The following is an 18,036-nucleotide window of genomic DNA, read 5'->3' as shown; positions in this document are numbered from 1 at the left end:
CGGGACTTTTTACTCTCCTTTCTATAGTTGAACCAACATATCCCACAGGTTTGCAGGAAAACAGTGTTTTATTGTTTGTGTGCTTGTGATAATTCAGATGACTTTTGGTGGAAGCAGTGGATGCCACACAAGCACTAAGAAGTCTTTGGTGTTCCTGCTGAAGTTCCTGTCAGATCTGGTGCCCTTTGAGCCCCCACAGTACCTGAAGGTGACACAGACATTCTAACACAACAATAAAACATGCATGGGTTTAAAAAGATCTGCTTAGAAAAGGGACTTGTAAGGTTAACAATAAATGCAATGACATAGATGTAATTAAGGGTGTGCGAGCTGATGATATTAGATTGCTAAGGGTAGTTCACATTTTATCCCTTGTGGTGCCTTGTCTGTGTGCCCATACACATCGCATCCAAAGGTTTTTTTTCTCTCTCAATTCACACCATTTGCTAATCAGGCTCATGTTAGCACTACAGACACACCGAAGAATTAATCAGAGCTCAAAGCGCAGAAAGTACACTAGACATTATTGTTTTTCTTGTAAAAAAAACTACTGTAAAAAACTTGGAACTACCAAAAATGTTTGAAAATTACCCTGAGGATCTTTTATCTCATTTAGCTATTTTGGGGTGATGATTTTAAGTAGGTGAATTGGCTTGTTCTATTGGTAAATATCTCTATAATAGTCTAAATGATCTGAATTAAAAAAATTCCGATACAATTGTAATCGTGATTTTACAAAGAAAAGATTGTGATGTGAATCACAAAATACTTCCCTTTTTGCTTTTATGTTTGTTTGATTTGTTTATCATGGAGCTTAGACTTTAGCTCTCCACAGAGCCAGGTTCCTCACCAGCAGGCCCACCTTAGTCCATGGTTAAAGTTGTTTATCTTCCTGGTTCAAGGAAGGAGAAAAGCTTCTTATTGAAGTTATAGGAATTAAAACAATTCACCTAATGGGTGCCTCTTCCTCTTGTGCTGGTGCTTTATTTGTCAGCTGGGATAATTTGTGCTTGGTCAGGCTGTAATAAAATGTCTGTGCTTCTATACTCTTTCTTCAGTGGTTCTCAAACTTTTTTAGCTCAGGTACCCCCTTTATGGTATTTCTGAATCTAAGTCCCCCCTTTGTCCGACTACAACATTTTTCTTAGAAAACTATTTAAAAACAACTATAGAGCATAATGATGGAATTAACTAGTGCAGAGGTTCTCAACTAGTCATACCCTGGGACCCTCATTTTGCCACGGCCATTAAATCGCGACCCACGTTTTTCAAAAATAGCTGTTGAAAACACACATTCTCTTTTTTAAAACATAAATCTATATATTTTCCTGTGCAACATCCACAGCATGCCTGTCAAAAGAAAACTTTTCTTTCAAAATAAAAGACAAGTCCAACATGAGAGACTTTAAGTATTTATTTATTTTTGACCAGCTGTTCGTGACCCATTTTTGGGTCCCGACCCACCAGTTGAGAATCACTGAACTAGTGATAATGCAAGTTTTAAAGAGGTGGAAAGAAACAGTATTTAGTGCAGTGGTTCCTAACCTTTTTTGGATCGTGACCCCATTTTAATAGTAAGATTTTCTGGTGACCCAAAGACATTTTTTTCTAGAATTAGTTTTTGATCATGTTTGAGCATTTATTATTTTTTTTACTGCATTTTATTTTAAACAGATTTATATTTCACAAAGTGAAAGTACAGAAACAGTTAAAAAAAATAATTTTAAAAATCTATATTAGTTTTTCAGAAATTCCAGGAGACCCCACATGGGGTCCCGACCCCAAGGTTGAAAAACACTGATTTAGTTGCTCCTGAATAGATTTCTTACGATAGTTTTTATCATTTCTTGTCATCTCACGCCTGGGGTGGGACCAAGACTAACACTTTGTGTATTTTCCACTCTCTCTCTCTCTCTCTCTCTCTCTCTCTCTCTCTCTCTCTCTCTCTCTCTCTCTCTCTCTCTCCCCCTCTCTCTCAAGTACCCCCTGTAGTGCCGTTGCATACCCCATGGGATACACGTACCCCCTTTTGAGAAACACTGCTCTATACCTCTCTTTTCATACTTTACTTCTCACACTGTTCTGCTTCTGCTATTCATATTTTTATTGTAAGTAATGATAGAAAGGTAAAAAAAAAAAGCATTTTCCAGTATGTCTGCCAGCTCTAGGGCAGTTGTGCAGTGGTTCGTTATTTCCAGAGAAGTTTGGTCTCCTTATTGACACAGAGCGATGACTTAGCTTCCATTTTTAACAGCAGTCTGTCACTTTTACTCATCAGGTGCACATCCTGCATCCTCCCTATGTTAGCATCAAACACCGAGCCCTGCTGATGGAGTACGTCTCTTTGGCTAAGACCAGACTGTCTGATCTTAAGGTAAAAAAAAAACCTTTTCAAATTGTTTGTAAACAAAAGAACAGAACCAAAAAACAGTGATGATGAGTCTGTAAATGGTATTCTTTCTTTTGTGGTTAATTTTTCCACTTGTATTTGAGACTAATGATGCTTTCCTTAAAATTATCATTATGTTTTATGTGCATTTGTGCATCTCTTTGTGTGTGTGTTTGTCCATGTGTGCAGGAGTCAGTAGAGGACATGGGGCTGTATGAGGATGTTTCTGCTGTAGGTACATCAGTGCAGGTAATACTGGCATCCACTGGATACTTTGAGTATTACATCATACCCAACACTTAAATGGAATCATTTTGACAATGAGAAGAAAGACATTGATAAGTACCTTGTACTTGAAGAAGTAACAGAAGCAGAGGTGGACAGAATAATCACAACCTGTACCTCAAAAAAATCCAGAGACGTTAATAATCTAACTATGAGTCTAATAAAAACCATAACAGCTGAAATAACCCCGCCACTAACACATATAAGTAATCTCTCATTTAAGAATGGTGTTTTCCTAGAAAAAATGAAAATTGCAAAAATCAGACCGATTTACAAGGGTGGAGAAAAATGGAATTTCACTAATTATCGACCTATATCAATATTACCACAATTATCGAAAATTCTGGAAAAACTCTTCATGAAAAGACTCGACAAATTTATAGAAGACAATAATATACTACATGAAGGACAATATGGGTTTAGAAAAGGACGTTCAACAGCAATGGCTATAATTGACATCACGGAGAATATAAGAGAAGCATTAGAAAAAAAACTATTTGTATTCGGAATTTTTCTGGACCTTTGACACAATTAATCATGATATTCTAGAAGAAAAACTTCAAAATTACGGAATAAAGGTCAACGCCTTAAAATGGATTAAAAGCTATATGACAAATAGGAGACAATATGTTGACTTTGAAGAACACACATCAAAATGCCAAACCATACAATGTGGTGTGCCACAGGGTTCAATTTTAGGGCCAAAACTGTTCATTTTATACATAAACGACATTTTCAAAGTCTCAAATTGCCTCAAACTAACGTTGTTTGCAGATGACACAACCATCCTATGCTCAGGTAAAGACATTAAAACTCTAATAGAGTCAACAAATGAAGAACTATCAAAACTTCAGACATGGTTAGATGTAAATAAACTAACCCTAACCCTAACCCTAACCCTAAACGTCAGTAAAACAAAATTCATCAATTTCTGAAAGAGAAAAATAACAGGAGATATAAGACTGAAATTGAACATGGAAATAATCGAACAAGTAAAAGAATATAGGGTACTAGGAGTGTAGATGGACGACAAGCTGACGTGGAAAAAACATTTACAAATAGTTAAAAACAAAGTTGCCAAAAGCAGTTACATCCTATGGAAGCTTCAACAAATCCTACATACCAAATCACTTAAAACAATCTATTCTTCACTCATAGCATCGCACTTAAATTATTGCTCCGAAATATGGGGTAATAACTACAAAACATATCTTGAACCACTATTTAAACTACAAAAAAAGTTATAAGAATTTTACATAAAGCACCACACAACGCACACACAAACAAATTATTCGAGAAGGCAAAATACCTAAAACTGCAAGAAATAATACACTACATCACACAAATACACGCATTTAGGGCTTCATCTAAAAAACTACCACATCAAATACAAAAACGTTTCACATACAATCAAAATTCCTACGACTTCAGACATAATAATGTGTTCAGACCAGACAGGGTCAAATCGAACGTTGGCAAACATAGTACTGTGTATAGAGCCATGAACCTCTGGAATAGCCTTGACGCAGAGACACAACAATCCGTAAATCTGAAAGGATTTATGGAGAAAACACGGAGGATATTTCTACACGCATACAGGTCTCAAGTCAACTCTTCATCGAACTATACAGCGACGACATGGAACTCATTAACTGGTCATTGAGCGCCATCGACAAAATCTTCACGACGAGGCAATTACTACAGCACGAACCAGCGTGTCCAAAGGACACATACCCAAGTGGATATGTCATGGATGCACGAGGGAGAAGCCAGATGCTCTGTCTCTCCCCGCTGACAGTGGAAGATGTGGAGGACATCTATCTGCTAGGGGTCATGATCTTTGGCCTGCTAATGATGGGGGTATGTGTATGTGCATGTGCCTTCCGGATGGATCGTAAGCTGAGGCGACTTTCAGAGGATATGAAGGTACTCCGAAAGAAGAAAAACTTTTCGTTTGGAGAGTTGGAGGAACGTAAACAACGACTGGAAAAGAAATCTCGAGGAGATACGGAGAAAAAGGACAGTGAGGAGGAGTAACAACAGGAACAATGACTGCAGACGAGAACACATCACATAAAAAATGACAAAAAAAATAAATAAAATAAAAAAAAGAGACGTTAATGAAAAGATGAAATTATGGTATGAAGAAGATGAGAATGTTTGACTAGGGAAGAAACGAGGTTTGATGTAAAATTATCTGTGTTCAAATCAGGGGATGGATCTGGATAAGCAAAATGCTTTTTTCCGTCGCCCTTTCCGGCATGAAAAAGGACAAAAAAAAACAAAAAACAATGATGTTATTTTGCTCTGAATGTCAAAGTGAATTTCTGTGATTGCAACCATGTCGGAAATGAACTGAATAAATAAATAAAAATAAAATAAATAAATCATTCAGTCAAATTAGTACTTTTTCTTTTTGTCTTTCACAATGCCACCCTGTAAAGTGCACTATGAATAAATATTCCAAGGTGAACTTAATTTGGCCTTTACTTAGTTTTAGGATGTACAATTAACATGGCAAAAGTCAAAATGTTTAGATGTATCTGGAACTGATGCATAAAGGTAATGTATTATTACTTATTTGTTTGTTATTACTTATGTGTTAGTATTTCATTTATTATTTTATTTGTTTTCTTAAATTTAATTTTATTATTTTAATTTATTTTATTTCAGTGTTGTATATTTTTAGAAGCATAAACCATTTTTCTAATAGTAATAACATTGTCAAGTTTTAGCCATTTAAAAGTTTAAAATGATTCATATCAACTGAATTAACTCAGTGCTATTCAAAACAATAAGAACACGCATTTATTTTCTCATTATAGTTTTCAGTAAATATCAAGTTTTTTACAGAAAATTTTATCAGGATTATTCTTAATCTATATTGTTCATTAAAAAAATGAAGGCTTAGCGAGAGATTCAGGCACTGGGTAAAGTTTGTGACTAGATGTTATTAAGTGTGAGAGTAATTGTCTGTATGGTTGTGTTTGTGTCTCCAGCCTCAGTGTCAGGCTGCACAGGATGTAGAGAAGGCGGTGTCTCTGTTTAAAAGCACTGGACGGCTCTCTGCCACAGTTATGGAGGCCAGGTCTGACACACACACACACACACGGGTCTACAACCTAGTGTAAACACTATTAATGCAAGCTGATGTCACCACATATGGACACAAAACCACTGCTTAAGGACTCTGTGACACACAGAACACTGAAAAGACCCATAATTAAACACACACAAAAAAATAGAAAGACAAAGGTGTCACAGAAAACATCTAGACAGATGGAAGATGACACAGAGAAAGCCTAAGCAGAATGATACACCTAAATAAGCATCACGTTTTAAAACACCTGCAAATGAGACATCTGTAACTGCTTCCTCATGTCTTTCACATGTTTGGCACCTCCATTGTTAAACCATTTTACTTACACACACTGTTCTCTTCACAGTATCTTCCGGAGGCCGTATTTTTTGACCCGATTTCTTACGGCTCTGCTGAAGCCCAGAATGGTGAGTGTTGCTTCCCCCTAATCCAAACACGAAGGCGTTCTCTATAAACAAGCATTTTAATGTTGTCAACATACCGTGAAAACAAGAAATATTCAGTTTTCACAAAAAATAAATCAGTTTTAGTAAATTGTTACTATGAATTGTATGATAGAAATGACAGATGATTAAATTAGCAGGTCAACAGAATGTTTAGCAATAACTGCCATAGCTTATCAACGTATAGGACATGAACAAAAAACAGTGCAAACCTCATTGTGTGTATTGTGACCCCAACTCACTTTATTCACCTGTACTCAATGTTCTTCTTTTTCGTTGTGCTCAACATATTCTAATGGTTTCTACTTACCTTAATGTAATTTGCAGCTTCCTTTGAAGGCCGATGCCCGAATGAGTTTTATAGAAGCTCTAAAAAAGTGAGTAATCATCATTATCATCATCACCACTGCACTAACACAAGTTTAGAGATTCTGTAGCTTGTTTAACAAACTCCTGCATGACAACAGTTGATCAAAGTTGGGTCATTTGTTTTAAGTTGGCTATGTATTGTAGTGCTGTTGCTATGGTAACACACTCAGTGATTTAAGATCTATCTAAAAATGGAAACGTCAGCCTAATTTCAGAATTAACAAAGCCTGAGTTCTTGAAAGCTTTCCCCTGATGTTTAACCATGATGTAATGTGTATTGTATTTAGAGCAGATAAGATCCCAGCGGCTCAGTATTCATCCTACGTGGAGTCGTGTCAGAAACAAAGGCAGCAGACTTGTGCGTAATCTTTATTGTTTTATCATGATCATACAACAAATACTGTATATCAACATTGTTTTTGCTCATATTTTTTTGAAAGTGCAACATGTATTATTTCCCAAATGTCTCGTCTTGTGTGTATTAGGAATACAAATGATCTCATTATTGGATGTTTGTGTTTTTATTATACATTTAAATCTTTGCTGTAGTTTTTTCGAGAGCACTGGTGCTTGTGAAACGAGACACTGGTTTGTTGTACAGCCGTGACAGGAGACAAACCGTCGTCTTTGTGTTTGTTGTCAGGGACCACAGTGTGTTCAGACCCCAGTGACGACCCTCTGGAGGTTCTTCAGGTTCAGCTGCAGGAGTTCACACAGCTGGTCTTAGATGGACACAGTGAAGGTAGAGCGTTGCTGCCAAAAAACTGAAAAGTTTGGTTTTAATCACATTAACCTCCATACATTGTAGCTGCTTGTTTAATCTGTGGCCAGTTTATCATGATAATGTGCACTACCTTGTTAACTTGTGTGTTTTTAAAGGGATGCTCAATTTCTGTATATGCGATTATTTGCATGAAACTGCAGAGTATGTGAAAAAATTGAGTTTGTGATGCAATCATGTAGAATGCAGGTAGAAATGTTATACCCCTGTATGACAGAGCCTTCTTCATAGCTGCCCCCTCTCTCTGGAACACACTATGTAACAATGAATCAACCCTCCAACCTTTAAATCAACCCTCCAACCTTTAAATCACTCATCAAAACTTATCTTTTTAAACTAGCTTTTAACTTGATTGTTATTGTTAGTTTTTTTTTCGACTTGTGTGTAATTGTTTTAACTGTAAAGTGTCTTTGAGTTTTGTAAAAGTGCTTATGAATAAAATCAATTATTATTATTATTATTATAGTTTGGAGGGTTCAATAAATGTTGTGATTTTAGATGTACTGAGATGTCTCCAACGGATAGATTGGTTTACCTAATGATTAATGTTCTTGCTGTAATTTGTATTTAGATCATAAATCTCTCACAGGCTGAACTGCAGACCTTGAGTTCAGATCTATTTTACACGTTTGTGACTTTTTGTTTGGTTAATGCTGCGTTTGAATCTGTTTCTCAGAATATAATAATGTTTAGTCATGTTGCAGCCCTGCTTTGGACTATTTTGTTTTCTGAATCAACCAGATTTGGTTCTAAATTTGGCTTTTATTTAGTTACCTGGGTTGATTCATGATTATTTACTTTTGTCTCCGGCTTGCATCCATTCCATTATCCAAATGTTTACTCCCATTTTTTCACAACTGCTGTTATTGTGTGTGTTGTGCTGTCTCATCAGAGATGTCTGCACAGCTGTCCAGGATCTCACACACTATCGGAGTGAGCTTCCCTAACAATCCAAGAGAGCAGGCCGGACAAACTGTCATCAGACTTCAGGTGGACAGTCCACTGTCCACACAGCTCCATGTCAAAGTATGTACGGTACTCAGAAAGACAAACAATGCTTTCAGCTTTGCATTGAGTTGTTTTGTGTTTCATTGTATGATCAATCAGAATTAGTTTTATTTTTTTTATTTTTCAGGTGTCCAATTTGATCCTAAGACACTTCTGTCAGTGTATTTTAGACACTTCACAAGTAAATTCTCCAAACAGGTGAGACGTTAATCCTACTGATACATTAAAAAAGTAACCTCACTGCTGAAAAAGTTACAAGGCGCGTAGGTTCAAATGTAAGATGACAGTGACAACATATAATGATATGGTCACGTCATCAAATTACAATACCGGTAATCCTGTTAATAATACTAGACAAGAGCACTCCTAGAGCGCAAACCTTTGGAAAGCGCCAAATATCCTCTTTGACAGATATTTACAGTTATAAGTAAGGGTGTAAGAAAAAAACGCGATTATTGTATCGATCCAAAAAATGTCAAAATCAATTTTTTTAATCATGTTTTTTTAACAAAAAAAACCAAAAAACATTGAATTGCGCTAACATATGCATAGCACGTAAACGCTTGGTCAGTAGGTGTCAGTGAACCACATTAGATCTTTTTAAACTACCTCACTCTTCAATACATTTCAGTTTGGAAATTGAACATACCGAGCACTTTTATAGATGTATGTGGTTTGTTTTTATGAAGTTAACGGAATTGTAGAAGCAAACGTTAAACATTTTTGAAAAATTGAATTTTTGACAGTTTGACAAACATACCACTTGTTTGCGATATTAGTACTTGAATTACATCTACTTGTTCTCGCAAGTTTGAAATTGTATTTCATACCATTTTGTACTTCTGAAACTGAAATTTGTAATTATTGATGTCGTGATAAATCGACATATTGTTTAGGGTTATATCGTATCGTAACATGCAAATCGTGAATCATATTGTATCGTACGATTCATGGCAATGCACACCCCTAGTTATCAGTGATCCTGATGACTTGTTAGAAATTTGTATCCCCATTCAAAATGATACAGTATAGGTCGAAATGTATGGGTAACCCCATTTTTTTAGCAAAATTTGCGATAAAATGCGCATTCCGGATCTGATCTGGATGAAACCCGAAGGGTTAATAATTTGAGGAACAAACCCAACATAACCCGTGTCAAATTTCATAAAGATCAGTCAATTACCAACTGAGATATGATTTTTTTTTTAATTACGTCAATGATGATAGCTGGGTTTTTTTCATTTTTCAAACTGATCCAGAATCATTATATTGATCCGGAATTCCTCCAAAATGTAATGCAATCTTCCATTGTGTAAGGTCTATCTTTGATTAGAATTTTGTCAAAATCCTTTTAGTATTTTTGACATAATGCTTTTATTAAATTTGTAAAGTTTGAGCTGTTACCTGATGATAACTCATGCTGAATTTGTGTTGAGTTGATTTTGGCTCTTCTTCCGTTGCTTTTGACCAGATTTTAGTTTAACTGTTGAACCTTTCTTCCAGACAGAGCCTGTGGGCCTCCAGCCTGGTCAGCACTCTGCTGTCCAACACACAGCTCCTCTCCAGTATCCTACACAGGCTCTGGGACCTTTTTCACAACCAGGTGTGAAAAATTCCTGTTTTTTCTTCTTTTCTGTGATGACACACAAAAACATCCCTCTCTATTCCACTGCATGACTGCTGTGTTAACTCACCTCTACCTACAGACTTCATTGCTTAGTCCTTCCCACGTGCTGGGCCTAGCAGCGCTCATGGTCCACCTTCAGGCCTCCATGCCTCACAGGCCACTCATCCAGCTCGTGCCGCCTATTCATCCTGAACCTGTAACCGTAGTGGAAGCTGTGAGCTCAGCGTTGGTTTGCAGGACACGCTGTGAGATGATGTTTTGTCTCAAGTGAGTGCTATATTGTATATGAGAGGGATTTGACAAAGGTGTTAAATATGGCATATACTGGTCCAGGGTGGAGCCTCATGTAAAACCTGAAACGATGTGAACTTGAAACTTTCTGTAAACAATGCAAAACAGAAACTTCTATCTATAGATGATCCTTTTAAAGCTGCAGTATGTAAGTTTTTTGGCATCATTTGGTCAAAAATCCTTATTTACCTTTAAGCATATTGTAATCCAAAGTGTTCTGAGTGGACAGTGAATATTTTCTCCTTCTCCTGGCCCTGTTAAATGAAGTTTAGAAATTCAGGAGCGTGACACTGGGTGTCAGCCAATCAGAGATCTTTCTACAAACACGTGTGCTCCATGAGCTGTTTTGAGCGTTACTATTGGCTGCTCGACAGAAGTCAGGCGCGTTCATGTCCCATTGATAGTAAAAGCGTAATGAAGGACGTTCCAGCAGAAGTCTGCATCACAGCGTCAGACACAACAGTTACAGTACACAGCAGATCAAGACGAGACTGCGGAGGGTCCGCCACACACACACTGGTGCAGAGAGAGAGCGATAACAGACGGGATAAATTGCCTGTAAACCTAAGAGAAGCTTATTTAAGGTGAATTCATTTTATATTGTGGATGAGGAGTGATGGTTATCAGTCCACTCAGAGCAGCAGGCAGCTGAGATCACTGAGATCACTCTCTGTGAGCTTGTGGCAGGTACGAGCTAATAGCAGCAGCCGCTACTCTGGACATGAACTGATGAGTGATACGTGCAATCATGCCAGTCTTCAAAATGGGTTCTCAACTCGTCTCACCCCAGGACTCACATTTAGCCCTGGTCATCAAATTGCGACCCCCTTTTTTTTTTAGAATTCAACCAACCAAATTTATTTTTTTTCAAGATAGCTGTTGAAAACGTGCATATATAATATTTTTTTAAACATAAATCTATAAATTTTGCTGTGCAACATGCATTTCACAGCATGTCTGTCAAAAGAAAAGACAAGTCCAACGTGACAGACATGAAGTTTTTTTTTTTGGCCAGCTTTCTGCGACCCACCCAGTACAGGTCCGCGACCCACTTTTGGGTCACGACCCACCAGTTGAGAATTGCTGCTCTAAAACACCAGAAAAATCTCCAAAAACGCAAGATAAAGTCCATACATTTGTCACTAGTCTATATTGAGAAAAAAGTCACGTTCACAAAAGATACTGGTAAGGGAGGATTCTACAAACTGCAGCTTTAAGATTCATAAAGCAATTTTGCCATAGTCAACTGAATCCACTCCTTGTTATGATGTGAAGGTGATGCTGACGGTCACTGTGTTGTTCAGGTTGTGTTCAGCGGCTGTGTGTTACGGCATCTGCAGAGGGGACTCTGTACCTGAGCATCAGCAACAGGACTACATCCCCTGCAGCCTCTATAAAAAGGTAGAGTGCGGTTCCCACATTGTGTTACATTCCATGTTTTGTTCTACTTACATAAGACATTTTTCCCAAGGGCATTGCATAGTTTTGCTGTGGGTATAGTGACGATCTCTCCATCATATATACCACCAGCCTTTAAGCATCTGCATACAGGCAACTACATGCAGTACAAGATCCATATTTTAAATCTCAGAAAACAAATCTGTGTTTGCTGAATGAAATAGCAGCACTAAAGCCCACATCTGTAAATTAGATACAAAGACATAAGGGGGAATAAAGGGCAGAGCTTTTTGGGGCCCATCCATAAAGTCAGGAAAATGGTGGTTATAATCAATAAAAAGCACTTCAAACACGTTTCTTTCATCAGCTGCTCTACCTCATCCAGAGGCTGCTTCCTGAAGCCAGGACGACTACTGCTGACCCTTCCTTCAGTGACCACCAGGTGGAACCATGGTCCCACCTGTGGAGCAGCATCACCAGTACAGACAGCACGTGGAGGAGGATGGCCTTGATGCTGTGGACACACACCAGCTTTCAGAAGCTTAAAGGCAGACCACAGTGTCAGGTTGGTGTTCTTCATAATGAACACATTCACTCGCAACGATGACGATGTCATAATTAATGATTTTCTGTTAGTTGCTGTTCACTGAGTGGCTGGATAATGAGCTCAGAGTACAAAGAAGTGAAGACGCTCTATCTGATTTTGAACGGTAAGACATACAGTCACAAGAAACCAACACTTAAAGCAAAATATATGTTATCTTTTAATATCAAGTTTTGTTTCATAGCTCTATGTGTGAAAGCACATAATTATGACTAGTAAAAGTTTAAGGTTCTACTGCTGCTTGCAAATCAAACACTCTACATAGACAGTGTCACACATTTTATTTCAACCATACAATAGATCATTAAGGATTAGATTTGATTGTTTTATTATCTTGTGAATTCATTTTGTTTGTCTGTTCACAAACAACAATGTTTTATTTTCTAGTTAGAGGCAAATTATTTTGTCTCTGGTTCATTTTTATTATGATTAACTGTGTTTAAGTAAGTTGTTGCTTTTTTAAAATCCTTTAGGTTTTATTATTTTTAGAGGGTATTTGTTGCAATGTTTTACTGAGTCCTTTATCAAATGTATGCTTCATTTTTCTTTGTTTTGTTTAAAATGTGGTTTTTCTTGCTAAGTAGATGTAATACATAATAATATATAATGTAGATATAATATTAATCAGATCAGACATGGACCACTGGTAGCCCCTGGTCTAATTCTGTGCAGCCTAAAAACAAATACGCTAAAGAACTAAAAAAAAAACATGGCAAAAAAGTAACATTTCAAAAAATAACAGAAAAATATACAAAACAAAACAACAATATGCAAAATTACCCCAAAACACACCAAACAACAGGACAAATACAGAAAATTGCAGAAAAATAAACAAAATGACACAAACACACACAAAAAACACAAAATGTAGTAAAAAATAATTTATTCGTTCCTGCATAAATGCTGTGTTGCCCATCTCTGAATCAGAATATTAACACTAAAAGTGCTTTTTGGCTGTTTTCAGTCAGGAGTACCAGCAGTGGGCGTGCACAGAGCTCTACCTGACTCGTCCAGAGGAGCAGGGAGGCTGCGGGGGTGACCTGAGAAATCTCTGCTCACATCTGCTCAACGCCATCATGGATCATCATCTCAGGTATCTTCCTTTCACACTGGTGTTTAATATATAGCTTTTTTCCGGTCTTGTTTTACTTGATGATTAATATACCACAAAACATTCAGCAGCAAATGAGACTTAGAGGAAACATGGCTGGAATATATAATATATAAAAATGGCCCAAAAGAAGAATTAACAAATATTATGGTGTAACTGCCTTAAAGTCATTATAGTGACAGACTTGATTGCTGAATATTATGAATGTGCTGTATGACATTGTCTGTGTCTGTCCACAGTGAACACAGTGTGGAAACACGTGGACAGACTGAAGGAGGAATGTGTCAACCAGACGTCCTCTCCAGATTACAGGTGAGTCAACGACTACTACATTACTTTTCATAGCATTTCCTATTCTTTTGTTAAAATGATTAAAAAGTTTAGGACTGAGTGAGCTTCAGATAATAAATGTTAAGCAGCTAAAATGTTTTTTAATTTTTTTTTAAATTTCTTTATTTAAGTAGGGACAATACATATTAATGAACATTCAAAAAAAAATGTAAATATGCCAGATTGTAGCCAACAGCTAATTTCCATCTGTTGTCCCTAGACAGGCTGATGTAATCAAATGTTACACTTAACAATAAGACATGGCGAGACACAAAATATATAAAAAGATTACATACAGAACAAAAAAACATAGGGATCATAAAATACAGTAACAACATATAAATGGAACACTGGGACCAGAACAACTACACTCAAGAGAAAAGACAGGATGCTGTAGGGCCAAGAAATGTACAGGGGAAAGAAAACCGGTTCACTTCCACTTCTCTGTGTGTGTTGTGCAGGAGGCTGTGTATGAGATGGAGGTGTGCGGCCTCTCCGCTGACTTATGTGACTTCCTGTTTGAGATGATTTCTCAGAGATGTTCATCCACAGCGGCTTCATCCATCGGCTCGGAGCTCAGCCTGCAGCACATACTGCACACGTGGAACAGGTAATACCCCCACCTGGAGTAGTTTTTTGTCTTTTTTAGTGTACATTTACGTTACATTTACATGTATTTATGTGCTTCTGTAAAGCTAAGCTATGTTTATCATATCACATACTTTAGATACGGACTTCAGGCGTTGACCTACCAAATCTGCCGTATTTTAGCTGTAAAATATGAGATGATTCAACAAATTCTCCAAGCCGAATTAGTTTCCTTAATTTAAAAATGCAAACTTTAGAAAAACTTGACTTGTCGTTACTTTGCAACAATGATTTACAACAATTGTCTGAATCCTGTTGGAGCATATTTAAAACTTGGACCTTTTAGGATAAAAGTAGCTTTAATTTCTGTTCATGATGAATATTTTGTCTAAGTTTTGTCAGTTTCGTTTCTTATTAAAACGTCAATTTTCTAAGTCCAGTTTGATTCTTATTAGATTTAGTTTATTTGAATTTTAGCTGGTTGGTAACTCCATTCCTTGAGAGCCACAGTCCTGTATGTTTTAGATTCCTCTCTGCTCTGTCATGCCTGAGTTTATTTCATGTTATTGTCCTGTTCTGCAGAATGATTTGGCCCATTACTGCAATCAGAAGTAAGGCTGAATCTAAACTATGCAGGACAGTCGCCCTCTAGGACATTAGCTCAATACCAGTGACTGTCATGGTGTTTCAGCTTGTATTTTTTTACTTTACAGTGATAACATTGTGTGGGCCATTGAAGAGTCATTAAAAACATCTCTCAGTGTGAACAGTGATGTTAAAATCTATGTTGAGGTTTCACAGACTGACGAGTCCACAATCGGTCACTGGTTAACAGAGTCTTTGTCCCTCAGTGTGATGCTGTCCCTGCCAGCTGTTGTGCTCTTCAAAGTCAAGACTGAAATTGAGAAGATGACGTTAGACTGTGATAAAATGATCCAACATGTCAACCAGCATCAGGTGAGTTAAAGGTAGGGTAGGCGATTTTCAAAAGCTAGCATGATTTTGAATGTAGCCTCCCTGATGGCTCCGCCTTTACCCCCTCCCCCCTTTTCTCCATCTCACTCATATACATGCGCACAGCTGCTGCAGAAGAGGAGCTCAGCTCATCGCTTGTATTGTGTAGAAACTTTGTTGTCTCATGTCTCATTCAGCAGTAGTAAACAACAAAACTTTACCATCATAAATGTTAAAAAACGTGACCAAAAACTATGTTTTAACTCTGTCAGCAGTGACGGGAGACAGGGAGACGTGATTGGTTAAAGAAACCCAGTTTTTTTCTATCGGTCGAAGTTATTACAGGTTTACAGCTGCTACAATTGATGGATTTTCTTCGTTCCTTTTTCAGAGCACATAAGATCTTAATTTCTGTCAGGACATAAAGACAATTTCAACGTAAAACTTAAAAAGTGTATTTGGAGAAAATCGCCAACCCTAGCTTTAAATAATCCCTTTATGTTGCTGAGAGTGAAAATATTCATTATTTTCCTTTTTTTGTGTGTTTCATCAGAGGATGGCGTGTCATCCAGTGGGTTTGCTGTCCTGTCACATGACGACACATCTCCTGAAAGTGAGCTTTTACACTCAAACCTGTTGATAGTGATAATAACCTGCGGGTTCTGACCTTTGACTTTCTCGGCTCAGGGTTTCCTGTATGCAGCAGCTCGCTGTGATCATCCTGCAGAGGAAGTAAACAAAGCCTGGACTTGTATCAGTGTGTCGTGTCCTCTGCTGTTGGTTTCCACTGCGGTACGGTCTGCTCTGCTCTCTTTAACTTGACTGTATTACATACAGTGTAGATGCACAATGCTGTTTTACCTGCAGTTCATTTATGCTTTTGACAACCGTCGAAGTTTTATTATGTTATAAAAACGATACAATCGAGTCACTAAACCACATGTGTGTCAAACTTTAGGCCAAATCCAGCCCGCATGAGAAAATAAAATAACAGAATAGGTTAGATTATCAAATAATTCAGTTTATGAAATCTCAGTGCCTCCAAACACAAATATTCACAATATTTACAGGGCTTACAGTTTTTCCATGTATATATCAAATGATGGCAGCCATTTTTTTTTTTACTCAAATTGTTAAAATAACTAATTTCTACAATGCTGCAATTTTCTTTCATTTATTCCACAAAATTTCTCCCAATTAAATAAGAATTGGTTGTCCCGCCTATAATCTGCAGCTCACTTGAGATCAAACTCTGTGTGCTATTGGGCCCCTGAGCTAGAATGAGTTTGACACCCCTGCTCTACACAGTTTGCAAATGTCGATCAATATCAGAAAATTTTAACACAGGTGTGTTTTCTAAGATGTATGAACAATACGACCCCCATGATATGACTGAAAGAAGTGTTTCTCTTTAAAAAGAAAAAAAAATACTGTCAAACTTTTATTATAAAACAATAATTTTCAATTTTAGTAAATTTTAAAAAAAACTTCATAATGTGAGCACATTAGGAGTCTTTGTGCTCATACTTGACAGGCTCTATACAAACCAAAACAGTCTCCATGCTTTCTTTAAATTCCACTTATTTTAAACTCCCAAATTTTCCTCTAAACATCTAAATTGCTTTGGAAATATTTGATTTGATCTAAATTAAATGAAGTTTTGATGCTTTTATTTGTGGAAATGGCCGTCTGTTTTTCAAATATATATATACAAATACTGTATATTTCTTCAATACAAGTCTTTGGTTGCTGTGTGTGCAGCACTGGTGGCAGTATGCGTCACCTGTCTTGTCCTCGATGTGGTGTCGTCTGCGAGCAGGAGAATCTCTGCCGGAGCAGCTTCAGCTCATCGCTGACTGTCAGCGTTGGGCCTGCAGGTGAAAGTTTCTTACTGTATGGAAACCATGTTTGATCATTCAAAGTCCTAAAGTAGACATGGGCAACAGGCGGCCCAGGGGCCACATACGGCCCTCGGTCTAATTTTGTGCAGCCCCCAAAGTACATGCACAAAATGACAGAAAATACACAAAACAAAAACAATAATACATTAAAATATAAAATTACAGAAAAATACAGTGAAAGACGAGAGAAAGACACAAAATACTTTAGAAACATGGAAAACTACTACAAAAATGAACATAACAGTAATACACAAAAAAACTCCAAATAACGAAACAATTATAACAAAAACACACAAAATGACTCAAAAATGTACAAAATTACAACAGAAGTACACAAAAAGACGAGAAAAACACTAAAAATGACTCTGCAAACCCACAGTACTACAAACACACAAAACGACAACAGAACTGAACAAAGTTTACTCCAAAAAAAGGAAAATCACAACACAAATGCACAACATGACTTCAAAAGACATACACTTTACAGGAAAAATACACTAAAGGACTACAAAAATGCACAAAGTGACTTATAACAAGCAAAACGACAACAAACATACACAGAATAACAGAAAAACACACAGATACTTTAAAACTCTTTATTCTTTCCTGTGTTAATGCTCAGATCGCTCATTATTCTAAATGCTGACGTGAATGTACATAATGTGGCCCTGCGATAAAACCAACACATTTTTACGCCCCCCGCTGTGATGAAAGTTGCCGACCTCTGTCCTAAAGGGTTTTATTTGTTCCTTTATTTTGGGTTGTCCAACATATGTTGATGTAACATGTTGTCCTTCCGTCTTCTACACTCACTTAACTTTGTTAAGGATGCATAAACTAATCCCAGCAGAGAAGAA

At 37.1% G+C, this 18,036-nt stretch overlaps 1 protein-coding gene across 4 annotated transcripts in view; it reads left to right on the top strand.

Moving 5' to 3' along the window:
• Nucleotides 1-18,036, top strand: part of fanca (FA complementation group A) — a 39,175-nt gene that overhangs the window by 14,416 nt on the left and 6,723 nt on the right. For 3 of the 4 annotated variants that reach the window (XM_028449162.1, XM_028449161.1, XM_028449158.1), the window contains exons 14-35: nt 98-208; nt 2,279-2,374; nt 2,579-2,638; nt 5,674-5,762; nt 6,121-6,181; nt 6,545-6,594; nt 6,874-6,944; nt 7,230-7,328; nt 8,260-8,393; nt 8,503-8,573; nt 9,879-9,978; nt 10,082-10,269; nt 11,598-11,694; nt 12,059-12,256; nt 12,328-12,401; nt 13,260-13,388; nt 13,646-13,718; nt 14,198-14,346; nt 15,176-15,281; nt 15,832-15,891; nt 15,966-16,070; nt 17,040-17,155. In XM_028449162.1, the coding sequence (XP_028304963.1) occupies nt 98-208; nt 2,279-2,374; nt 2,579-2,638; nt 5,674-5,762; nt 6,121-6,181; nt 6,545-6,594; nt 6,874-6,944; nt 7,230-7,328; nt 8,260-8,393; nt 8,503-8,573; nt 9,879-9,978; nt 10,082-10,269; nt 11,598-11,694; nt 12,059-12,256; nt 12,328-12,401; nt 13,260-13,388; nt 13,646-13,718; nt 14,198-14,346; nt 15,176-15,281; nt 15,832-15,891; nt 15,966-16,070; nt 17,040-17,155 (2,237 nt within the window). The remainder of the gene's footprint in view (nt 1-97; nt 209-2,278; nt 2,375-2,578; nt 2,639-5,673; nt 5,763-6,120; nt 6,182-6,544; nt 6,595-6,873; nt 6,945-7,229; nt 7,329-8,259; nt 8,394-8,502; nt 8,574-9,878; nt 9,979-10,081; nt 10,270-11,597; nt 11,695-12,058; nt 12,257-12,327; nt 12,402-13,259; nt 13,389-13,645; nt 13,719-14,197; nt 14,347-15,175; nt 15,282-15,831; nt 15,892-15,965; nt 16,071-17,039; nt 17,156-18,036) is intronic. The other variant, XM_028449159.1, reaches the window with a different exon arrangement.

This window comes from Gouania willdenowi, chromosome 6 (assembly GCF_900634775.1).
Source record: "Gouania willdenowi chromosome 6, fGouWil2.1, whole genome shotgun sequence".
NCBI lineage: Eukaryota > Metazoa > Chordata > Actinopteri > Blenniiformes > Gobiesocidae > Gouania > Gouania willdenowi.
This window is presented reverse-complemented; position numbering and strand designations above follow the sequence as displayed.